Here is a 12,332-nt window from a genome sequence, read left to right as displayed (position 1 = left end):
GTGTGCAGCATCCCTCTCTTGTTCTCATCCTACCTGCAGATGTCTGCTTTAGCTTCTCGTTTTTCTTTTTCCGCCACTTCCATGGCTTGAAGATCCTGCCCAGTGTTGCCAGTTTGCTGTTCCTCCTCACTGGCGGAGTTCGAATCCCTGAGACCAAGTAGTCAGAACGCATTGCAGGGGACTGCTCCATCTCATCTGAGAGGGGAAGAGAGGAAAGCCAGCTGTTAGACAAAAAGCTTCAGCATAGACTTAAAAAGGGAAGGCAAATAGAGGCTCACCAGCTAACAAGCATTCAGTCTAGTCACCAAGATAAGCAGTACAAGACTTTGAAAGAAAGTCTCTGCATTGCTGGAGCTGGCGGCCAGGCTGAGGGACGCCAGCCAGAGAGGCGTTCAACCTCACTGTGCCAGCCTGGTGCTTCCTACCAGCCCCTCTCTTGACTCTGGTCTTGCACAGTACCTGTCTGGGTGCCAAATATTTCAGTATCTCAACTGCTGCTGTCCCTCATGGATTAATCAGGGCTATTAGGCCTGTAGAGAGGGGGATGAATTTGTACACCCTATGCTTTATTCCATTGCTTTCGTACCTTTGTCCGTGCCTGGTACTCACCAAGGTAATGGTGTTACTCTCCCTCCAAAGGGCTGAGTGTAACTGCATTACAGCCTTCTGAAACGTGGAGAGCTGAGAGCTCCCAATAGCTTTAATAGGAGCAGTAGAAATTTAACACATCTGTAAATCAGGCCAATGTGGCCTCCAGTTAATCACATAAATGTAATGTTCATTTAGAAAAATTTAGACCTTTATGAAAAGCTGAGAGGAAGTGTGAGAAAGCTCAGGTCCCTTCTGAATTCCTAGCTTACAGTTCTGTTCTCAGGCCACAGGATACTCCTGCCTTTTAAATGAACTCTTTTCACATGAGCTAACACAGAACACACTGACTTGTCTGAGCTAATGCAAATCTTTTCTATAAGAATAGTTTTTTTGATATGTGCTACGTAAGTAAAATCCTAGAACTACTGTGCAAATTTATTCCTTGAGGAAGCTAAAGGGAAAATTCTTTCCCTTTTGTCCAGCCAAGCCACAGGAGTTCAGAGATAATGCTTCAGCTGGAAAAGCAATTTAGGTATTTTTATATTTTGTCTTGAAAATACACTGTAAGTTTTGCTTATAGATAAGTCTTGCACGAAACAATACATACTGACTATTCACAGTTGTGTGCTAGCCAGTACCATGAAAGTAGTACAGTTCCATAAATGGGGTTATTGATGGCTTGACTGAGCTTTGTATTTGAGCACCAATACAGTGATTGTTAAAAGAGAAGCTGCCATCAGTCATCAGACATGCTACATGAATAAAAACTGAATGACAATTTGTATTTTTTTTCAACAATCAGTTATGATTTAAATGAGCAATGTGGAGCTATGAACATATGCACATTTCCAAGTAATTTCTCTCTGGAACAACAACATTTATCATAAATTGCTTTATGACTGCAAGATAAAAACTGTAGAGCATCTTCTAGGCTTTGTTTTTAAGTTAACAGGGTGAAAATGCTTAAATCACAGCATGGAGGTGGGGAATCCAAGTAAACAGGAAACAATTTTTGGAAGATTATTAAACACAGCAGGGGAATGAACACATTCCTCCTCTTCCATTTAATTTTGAAAATACTGGTAATAGAGATGAATCATTCAGTGGAGACAAACTAAAAACTTGGCCACGTGAACTATCAGAGCAGAGAAAAAGCTGTAACAATTCCCGTCCCCCCCCCCCATTGTGCGTGCACAGTGAATTTCTCTTTCTCTGTACTGAATTTAGAGCATCTTTTGTCTCATTCCACAGAGTTTATCTTGGCGTTTAATTTAGAAGAGATTTAAAGTGTACGTAAAAATAAATTTTTGCCTTGGAAAGAATGGTGTCTACCCAAGGTGATATTTATGATTTACAGTTTGGAGGTCAATATTAAGTTGAGAGCAGAAACTAGCAATAAGCCTAGCACAGAAGGAGGGCAGTATCCTACAGACCACAGCTGGAGTGCCAAGATATCATGCTCCTTTCCTAATTGCATATTCAAAAATGAGAAGTATCACAGAAATGAGCTTTGAAGAAGTAGAGCTGCTCTTGATTACAGAGATGGCAATGAGAATGGAAAATGGCAGAGTAGATCTGCTATTAATTTGCTATTATGATTACTTTAAAGCTGTAATAGAAGCCTCAGAAAATAACATTTGGCCATTTCTTGTGACATCCTTGAGTGGGAATGGAAATGTTCACAAAATTAGCTCATCAGAAAAGAGCTGTAGATCAGACTGTAAATCAGACCCTTGTCTACAAGGGAAGCTACAGTGGAGTAGGACAGCCTCAGCTTAGCCATCCCTGGAGACCAGTGGAGACTGCACTGGTGCTCAACCACTTCCTACCATCCCAGGAATTTCTCAAGCATGTAAGTGAAGATTAAATATGAAGCTGATTTAAAGCAGTACCTTGGCAAGTAACTGATCCTACTGCATTTCATTCAGGATGTAGGTGTCTGCAAAGTGGTTTAGGCGTCATCCACATGTTTTGTTTAACACTGGTAGCATGAGATCATTTTACCTTTTTTGCCAGATAGCAGGGGATGTAGACAGAACCAGGAAGCCGTTCAAACCCAAACCTGTGTGCCTCTAGCAATGTTTATTATCCCAGATATTCCTCTAAGAAAGAGAATGGGGAGATATTGCAAAGACACTAAGAATTTCCGAAGTGCCCTGTAGTGATCAGTGCTTCTGTGGTTTCTACCAGCCCTGTCAACTGGGTTTCTTCCATCCCCTTCTGCCCTCTTGGTTGTGGAAATGTAAGGATTTTATGCCTTAGACTTTGGTTACAGACAAAATACAGATAGAAATAAAATGTCAAAGAAGGAATAGTAGCTAAAACAAAAGTTCCAGTGGAGGTTTTCGTGGGCTTTTTAACTTTATTAATGCTTTTCATATAGTACAGACAGTTCTTAAGCAAATGGTTTTATCACCTGGTACATTCTCACCATATGCAGTTCCTACACTGTGCATTTGGAGAGATGGACACAAATAAAAATAGATAGAGACACAGTAAGACAGATGTCCTGAAGTCATAAATAACAAGGAAATGGTCTCACTGGCAATAAGAATCACAAGAAAGCCCTTGGAGCTCCTCATTTCCAGTCCATTCGTTTTTTCTTGGTTGTGGGTTGGCTGCTTGGGAGATAAGAAGTTGACAGCACAAAAAGCAGTTCCCACGTACAGCAATGAATACTGAAAGAGAAGGCGCACCTAAATATCAGCCAGTTCCTGCAGCCAACAAGCTGCCAAGACTTGCCAACCCTCCAACCACTCTGTGAAATATTCAGCATATTTTTTAATCTGCAGTCAATATTTTAATTATGCTAACTGTTCTGTGGAATAATGCAGTTCTTTCTCCCAGAGCCTGATAGCCTGGGGCCAGGCCGTGCAATTACATAGAGGACGTCTGCAAAATATAAACAGCCAAGAGCCAAGTCAAGACTCTCCATATCAGCAGGGAGAAATGAGCAACGGCTTAACTAGCTGTGTAATGTAGAAGGATGAGGGACAGTCATCATACAGGGTCAAGCGAGCACAACCTTAACCCACAGCACAGCAACCTAACCCTACCCAGCAGAGGCAAGCCAGGCTCTGCTTGGCCATCGCTGCTGAGACAGACCAATTGGTCCCACACTGTCCCACAAGGAGACAGTCATCAGCCCTGTGGGGCCAGAGCATTTTGCCCTGACTGAAGCTTGTTGGCTGTTCATATAGAAATTACTTTCAAGTCCCTGCTGTACCCTGTTGAGGACAAAGGCTTTGGTGCTGGAGCTCTAGATCCAAAACAATCCCCTCATACATCACACAGTTATAATCTGCTCTGTGTGTGTCAAAGGGGTGGAAATGAATGTGGCTGTGTCCCTGCTGATGATGCTGGGCAAGTGCTTCTTACAGTGCTAGCTGGGGTAATTTCTAGAGGTCCTAACAGTGGTCGAGGGTGTGAATGTGAATGGCTAGATGTCTGAGACATCCCAAATCAGATGAGGGGAGAGGTTCTGACCTGACAGGTATTGCTCTGCAGTACTGTTCTGGGCTGCAGAATAAACCAGGCAACAGAGAAGAAGGAAACAAACCATAGTATTCATTACATTTGGCTGCAGGCTCTGACCCCTCGAAAGTCTGAGCATCTGCAGCTTCTGTTTACATCAGCAGCAGTTGTGGTGATCAGTCTTTCTGAAAAATGCTCCTTCTTTAAAATATTGTGGTGACATAAATAGGATACTCTTCCTGTTACTCCCTGCTCTATAGGAATTGTGCATGGATTGTGCACTTTTTCTGCACATAGAGGTGCTCCCATTTACCGATGTCAAGTCCTGACTCTATCTCATCCAGCCTCCCACAGAAGTGGGGCAGGTTTGCTGGGAGTACTGTGAAGTTTGAGTCCTGGCTGCGTGATGGAAGAGTGCTCTATGCCTGCACATAGCCTTCACTTGTACAGCGGATGGTTTTGGTGCTGAGACAATCACGTTTGGAGACATGAAATTTCATGTCTGTGAAATTGAGCACTGGGTTCAGTCAGTTGGGTCTGTCTTCTTGGGTTTTTCATGATGAGCCAAAGAGTCTGTAGCTTGATGCCTGAGTTGCTGATTGTAACAACTGCAGGCTGCACTCTGCAGGGTGATGTATAGCAGTTGGGAACATCAGGAACACAGAGTCGAGTTATACTGACCTTGCCATGGAGAGACACTCTAAGAGACTTGGGATGCCCTCTTGTGAATATGCAAATTGCAGTGAGAAGTTTATGGGAAGATGAAGGATGCTGAATTTTAATGTGCTGGGAATTTTGGTAACTTAAATTCATGGTAATGGAAGTTGTGCCTTGCTAAATCCTCTGTGTACACTGTTAGGAGAAGGACCACTGAAAAATCTGCAACCTGCAGGCAGTTTAAAAATAACACAGCAGACAAGAGCTGCAGGCAAATTTGTAAGGCAGGCGTGCTCTGTTTTCTGATGAATTGGTTTGTAATGCAGCTCTGCATGTTCTCCCCTTTGTTGTCATTGCATCTGTCTTTGCAATTCAGATGCAGAGTTAAAAAAGGAAAAAAAGGTTCCCTTTGGTCCACTCCAGAGGGTAGAGACAGTGAGTGGAATCAAAATGACCTTTTTGGCTTTTCGGGTAGAGGTGCCTTTACCATTACTAACTTTCAGTGCTGCCTAGAATTAGTGTCTACCTCTAAAAAGGATGTTAATGAGGATATCACAGGGAGAGCTGAGCTTTTAAAGGGTTCATGTCTACTACTGGTCAGTCCTGAATCATGCAAGTCAGACATTTGTGAGTTAGCCAAGAAACAGCACTTCTGTCTATACAGAGGGTGCTTTCTATCTAGTGAGAGAAACCTGTGGGGGAAAGTAAGCAGAAAGGTTGTCTTGGTTTTAGAGTAAGGACTATCCTGAGCCTTGGGAAAGAGAATTAGCAGCAGGAACAAATGCCTTTTTCCTTAGTTTAGCATCCTAAAAGAGGAAGAACTGATCACAATAGTTCAATCTGCAGGATAGGGGTAAATTGTTTGTGTCTAGGAGCCTTTGAACACTTCTGTTATGTTGCAGAGAAGCAGAACTCAAACTGAAGAGCTTTTTTATTGCACTAGTTAGATGTTTCCTGTGATGGAGCTCTCCCTTGTTCTAAAAATGTTTCCTGTCACCTGCATTTCTGCAGACATGCTATCTTTCTTGACTCTCTTTGAAAGAAAACTGCAGTGGAATGCTCCAGTTTGAAGTCTGCATTTCAGTTTTTTTAACATGTAGTATTTTGATTTTTCCAATTTTAAATGACTGTTAGAAATTAGAAATTAAGATTAGAAATGAGAAAAAAGCTTTTGATGGCCCTGAAATTTATTTATTTTTTGAAGGACTTTGTATTTGAAGCTGTGAACGTTTCAATATTATTTTGGGTTGGTTTGGAAAAATTTACACAGAATCCTTTGTAAAACAGAAAACCTAATTCCTAACAGTTTAGTTATTTAGAAAACGCAAGGTACCTGTAGTACATTATTGAACGTAATCATAAGCTAATTTTGGATGCACAGCTGCTGATGTGACATAGATTATTGCTCTGACACATCATATTTGTTACACCAGAAAAATATTGAAACGAAGTAGGGAAAATTACAGGCTTGAGGTGCAAATGCCTGCAAATTTTTAGGTTTTGTATGGTCAACAGTGTAGGTAAAAATGGCCTGAATTCTCATCTCTCTGTTCTCAAAATTGTAATCCTTTATGTTCATGATTTCCTGCCTTGGATTTCATCTCACCCAATACTTTAATCCCATAAGGAAGCAGATGGATAATGGGCCAGGTTCACCCACGTGGTAACTACGTCATTCATTGAGTTACCTTGGGGGGAAAATCTGGCACAGTAAATTTGTGCAGACTTCAGACTCGTGGAGATAAATGAAGGCAGGGTGAAAATACTAAGATAAATGGCAGAATGACAAAGGGGAATAGAGTCCTTTATGAGCACCATACCCAAAACAGCTCCGGGTTCAGCTTCCACTGAGTACAGGTTGTCTTTGGGCTGTATCACCTTTCTTTTAGCCTGGTGGTATGAATCCTGATTAGGTTTTTATACTTCCCTGCATGAAAATGCAAGTTACTGTGCTTTCCTTTCTACCCTTCATGTGGTCTCCAGAGTCTGAGCTTCCATTTTCACTTCATACTCAAATGTTTGCTATGTATCCTTGTTCTATAATTTCCACTGCTCTTTAGTATGTTAAATTATGATTTAACATTTTTCTTTAATTGAAGGAGGAAAAAAACCCCAAAACATAATTTGTGGGTGGTAGAAGGGGGCTGTGCTTGCCAAGGAAGTTTATTTCCATTCTGTCATGCTGAGCATCACTTCAAAGTATTTGGATTTTAAAACGAGCTTTAGCTGAAATGAACGAGGAAACAGATTATATTTATCAAAGGAAAGAGAGCAGGGAAGTGGCAACTCCAGCTAAATCTCTTAGATAAAAATACGCTTTATATGCTTGAGATTTGTCATTTCTTCCAGAAAATGTTCCTTCAGGAAGTTGACATATCACCTAACAGCATTACCACCATATGAGCCAAGGTGCAAAGAAATTAATCAGGAGCCCTTCATGCTTTTGGATCATTGTGCCAAGTCCCAATAGCACTTTTTGTGATTTACAATGCATGGTGTGGCATTAGCAATTCATTAACAAAATAATTTTTTCAGTGTTTGTGTAAAGGAACCCACAACAAGCTTTACTTGGATAAGGAAGAACTAAATAACAGTAAGAAAATGAGACTAATGAAGGATTGCTGTATAATCACAATTCAGTTACCTGAGCCTGTACAATATCTTCTTTGGAGAGGGGAAACGACATTTGCATGCCTTACCCAGTGAGAGCTTGCTCAGGCACCAGACAGAGCAGCGTCTCCTTAGAGTCACAAAAAATCTATTCAAATAAAGTCAAATGAGCAGTTCCTCTGCAGAGGGCCAAGAGCCAGACTGTGCACCAAGCCTTGTCCCTCCTGCATCTGCAAAGGGTTTTGTACCACACAGGTGTTACAAATTCCCAGGACTGGGCAGTTTCCCCAAGCCTCTTGGAGAGATGCTGCTCTGCGGAACAAAGGGAGGCCAAGCCCAGGAAGTACAGGAATGGCTCAAATTAGGCTTTCCATGCACTCGGAGTACTAAAGCTGTTGTCTGCACTGCAGGACCACTGTCTCATCACCTGCAGTTGTTTAATTAGCCGGAGCCTTGCTGCAAACCTGTTGAAAGGATGTTTTTTATAGCTTCCTCAGGGAGTCTGCAGACTGAACCACCACCCTGTGCTGTCTCTCAAATCCATTTCACTGCAGCTTATCCCTGATAGCAGTTACATTTAGAGGGACATGTAACACCCACAGAAGCCATCCATGTAAGAGCACCATACTTGCTAACAGGGAACTATACATTGCTTTTTTCTGGGATTCATGCCCCAGAATTGACCTGTTTATAGAGTTTCTTCTGTTTATGGGAGTCTATGTCTGTCAGACATATAATCAGCTCTAACTTTATATCCATCCCAAACTTGTATATTAGAGAAATAACCAAATCCTCATGTCCTATGCACTTTTATGCCCGTGTAATTTAACGCATAATTTCCTTCTTTCCTTGAACGCACCACAGCTCTCTGTTGGTGTTCTGTCACTGCTCAATGCCACTGCTGCAGATAGAAAACATTCTTTCTGCTTTGTGAAATGCAAGAGCATCTGCCTTTTTTTTCCTTTATCACTCCTGCTGCTTTGCACTTTCACTTTCCTTACAGCCATTGGCAACAAATACACATTAGTCAACAGTCTCTGGTGCATATTCCAGGCCTGCTATACAGAATAGGACAGAGATTTGGAAGAAGAAATACTTAGACAACAAGAATATAACATAAACCAGAACAGCAACAGAGAAAGGTAGATAGAAAACAGGCACAGTGACTGAATTCAACTTTTGTCTAAAGGTTATGCATCCAATTTGGCTCCTTGTAAAACTGTTATAAAGCTGCTAGTGATTTTTACATTGGGTTGGTATGTAAATTCTGATGAAACCCTTCTTAGGAGGTCATATCACCTGAATGAATGGTTAAATACTTTCTAGAGATGGCTTGGTCTGCTGCACATAACATTCTGTAAACATGAGACATGTAGGAAATACTTTGAGGGTGGCATTGTTTTCAAAGATCCAGTTGTCCCACTGTCTACTGGTATTTTCCAAAGAGGCAATTATACTAAATACTCAGCAGTCTTCAAAAGACAGCAAGGTACCACAAACCCTCTGTTGTCCTCAGCATACTTGAAAAGACACACACATATGTGCGTACACACAGAGCAGAAGGTCAGACAGTACAAAGGCTCCACGGGTGATGGCACTTCTCACCTGTTAAAGCTTGTGTTAAAGTTAGCATTACCTGCTCCTTACCATGGCACTATCTCAAGGCTCAGATAAGGGCTTTAAAGCACTGATCTAACAAAACTGCAACATGCTTAACTGTAGAGATCTGAGTACCTTTAAAAATTAATGAGTGCCTGGGAGGTCCATACGCTAAAAATTGAGATTCTGCTTCCAAAGAGATGGGCTCTGGGTAACAATCTTTAAAGTGCTAATAGAGCAATATTCCTTCTAAAATGAAATTCTTTACTGGTTGAGGGCCAAGAGAAATAATTGCTTATCAAATTTACTGTAGTGATTATCACTATTTGTCTGAAACAAGACCACAGTCTATTCCTAATGGGAATGGCGGGATCTTCAGGGCAAGGAATGAGCATGGAAATTACTTAAAAGATAGAAAGCTGTCTCCTCTGCAGCTCTTTGAATGACTCCATTCCAGGTTGTTTTTCTCTTGTATTATAGGAGCTAGGAAAAATAAACTACTGAGTTGTAAGCCTTGCCCTGTGTAAGAAACAGAAGAATAGAGGGACAATGTCCCACATGGCAACAACAAAATGAGAATTTGGCAGGAGAACAGTGATCTCTGTGCATTAACTCTCTATGTCACCCAGCAGCCAAGCAGGGAGAACAACTATGAAAGTAACTGCTATTCCTTTTGCTAATGTAATATATTGGCTGTGTCTACATTAGCAAGTAATGCAGCCCATTAGAAGTAGGTCTGTGAACAGCTGGTGCTGAGGACTCAACATCTTCCGGCGTGCATTTGTTACGTAGTGTGATCTTGGGACTCTAACTTGACAGAGAATGAGCTCTTTCCTTACAAAGTGCAAAGAAAACAAGATTCTTCTTTAAAACAAAAATGCCAACCAAACTAAACAACTGCCCTTCCAAAAATGAACTAAGAATTCCTGTATCGTCTTTCTAGAGGAAGGATAAAGATAATTATTTCTCTTACTAAATTACAAGATTCAAATGCCCCTAAACACACATGCAAATTCCTATGAGTTGTTGGTTCTGAAAGTCACTAACTGTCATCAAGACTTTGGCTCTTAAATTTTTGGTAAAGTAAAAATTCCCTTGTATTGTGTTTTAGCCCATATTACAGCTTACCTGAAATGTCCATATACTATACTTGTCTGTTATATATCCCTATGTCCAGAATGGACAATATCTTCCTAGAGCCCTTGAGCAAGACATTTTAGCATCAATTAAATTGCTATGCATAAATTAACAAAATAAATATAATGACAATTTCAAACTTGCCAGAATGACGCTATGGTTGTGACAGAAAAAGCAAATTTACTCTAATGCACAGGTGGATGAGTTTCTTTTAGCTTGTTCTTTTCTAAGGTTTATAGTGCACTGAATTTAGTGGAGAAAGGGCTTTGCATTTAACCAGAGTTCTACTGATTTCATTAATTGGAGTGAGTCTTCGTGCAGTTCAGTGCAAGAACTGAGTTTTGTATTAATTTTTGACTACATAAAACATTCTTTCCACACAAACTAGACAATTGGTGCTAAAAACAAGTCAGCAAATGCATCATCATAATTTCTTGATATTGTTACATTTGAAAGAAGGGGAGAGAAATGTCTTAAATACCATTTTAACATTCATGTTCTTTTCAAGGAGAAACTTTGTGGGCTAGTTAGGTTGTACTGCTTACAACAACTGCAAAGGCCACGTAATAAACCTCAACAATATGTTTGCAGATGGTTACTATCTCTAGGAATATTAGGCAACAATATGTACAAGCGTGATGTTTAATGACTATAGTGCTTACACCATCTTGGAAAGAACTACCTTAAACTGAAATAAACACAGGAGGAAGGAGGTAGCATACAAGCATATTCAAAGCAGGTACAAAGAATGCCATGAGCTAAACTAAAATGTAAATGATAACTGCTGAGAAATGGCTTTTTTGATATTTTAAAAGTCTACTGGCAGCATTTGCATTTAAAAGTCTATAGCAGCATTGGTAAAGGTTCCCCACATCTGCCTTTAAGTGCCTGGAAGGTTTTCCTAAGTGTCACCATGTGGCTAATGCGTCAGGCGTTGTCCTGCTCACCCTAGATCGGCCTGCGGATGAAACAAGAGAGGCTGCAGCAACTCTGAGTTGCACAAGATTTTCCTACTAATACATTTTCCCATAGCTTTGTCAAGGCAACTTAGTGGTCGGGGCCAGCATGGTGGATGTGGAGCAGCTTAAATCTGCCTTGGTATAGCAAACCCTTTCTGTACCATGTTTCACATACATACAGAAGTTGCTGATCAAAATCCTGTTCTGCACGTTTTGTCTGAACAGGTGAGATTGCCCTGGTTCTACATTTACAGACTTAGTGTATAATGTAGTGGTGTGAAAAAAAAAATTACGAGATTCTACAATATTGAGAAATGTCTAGGGAGCACATGATTACACTTTTATTCTGCTGGTCAGTGCTTATGCAAAAGAACAAAAAATAACTACCAATTTCAAAATTAAAAGCATGTCAGGAGGCTCTGTCTTTGTAGAGACAAGTTTTGTTAATTTTACTGGCAACAGGTTTTAAATTCACATTTTTTTAAGACTAACAATCCTAGATAGTACTTTGGTTTCCAGCTCTTGATTGTCATTTGGGTCATGTTTTTGAGAAGGAATCGTCTAATGAATGTTTTTCTAACATTTGTCTTTCATCAGCAAGAATATTTGGACTTTTTCCTCTTGTATCCTTCTTTTTTTGTTTGTTTTAGTTTTTATTTTATTATTTTTTATGCCAAATGGATAACTAGATCTGTGACAAAACTTTTGTTTTAAAAACAACATAGAATATGAACTGAATTTCTATTTCAATGCATGAGGTTTTTATTAAATAAGTAAATAATAGTCTTGTTCATTTCAACTATATCCTGGGCCTGTTTTTATAAGTCTCACAAAGCCCAAATAGCATGAAGGAAAACCAGCATGGAATATTTTCACCCTGTCTGACCTAAATTTATGTATTTTTTAGTTCTTCCAAGAGAAAGAGAAGTGGAATAACTACTCCCTCCTCTCAGTTTCTTTTCAGCTTTCATATTTTAACTGTGTTCTCAGCTGCTTGCATGAGTCACGGAGAGCTGGAAACAAGACCCCCCCACAATATTATAATAACTGCTTCCTTATGAGGAGGCCTATGTGTGTTTTGGGGTATACCACTAAAAAGCCACAAAAATCTCCTGAAAGCTTCTTTGTGCCAGAAACCTACATGGGTGCTAATAGAAGAAGTATCTTAGCTGCAAAAACTGATTACTTATGGGTGTAATGAAAACTGAGATATTTAAAGATTTCCATATCACTCTGTCTTGAAATTTATACTATTGTTCTTTGGCATTTGCAGAGATTTCAGACTGCTGTTGACTTTGTAGATTG

At 40.2% G+C, this 12,332-nt stretch overlaps 1 protein-coding gene across 1 annotated transcript in view; it reads right to left on the bottom strand.

Annotated features, from left to right (window-relative positions):
* The window catches only part of PHACTR3 (phosphatase and actin regulator 3), a 114,176-nt gene that overhangs the window by 52,961 nt on the left and 48,883 nt on the right, over positions 1–12,332 (bottom strand). The window contains exon 2 of the mRNA XM_075516951.1: positions 34–195. Coding sequence (XP_075373066.1) covers positions 34–195 — 162 coding nt within the window. The remainder of the gene's footprint in view (positions 1–33; positions 196–12,332) is intronic.

This window comes from Mycteria americana, chromosome 14 (genome assembly GCF_035582795.1).
Source record: "Mycteria americana isolate JAX WOST 10 ecotype Jacksonville Zoo and Gardens chromosome 14, USCA_MyAme_1.0, whole genome shotgun sequence".
Lineage (NCBI taxonomy): Eukaryota > Metazoa > Chordata > Aves > Ciconiiformes > Ciconiidae > Mycteria > Mycteria americana.
The sequence above is the reverse complement of the archived record's forward strand: the minus strand, read 5'-3'. Positions and strand labels throughout refer to the sequence as shown.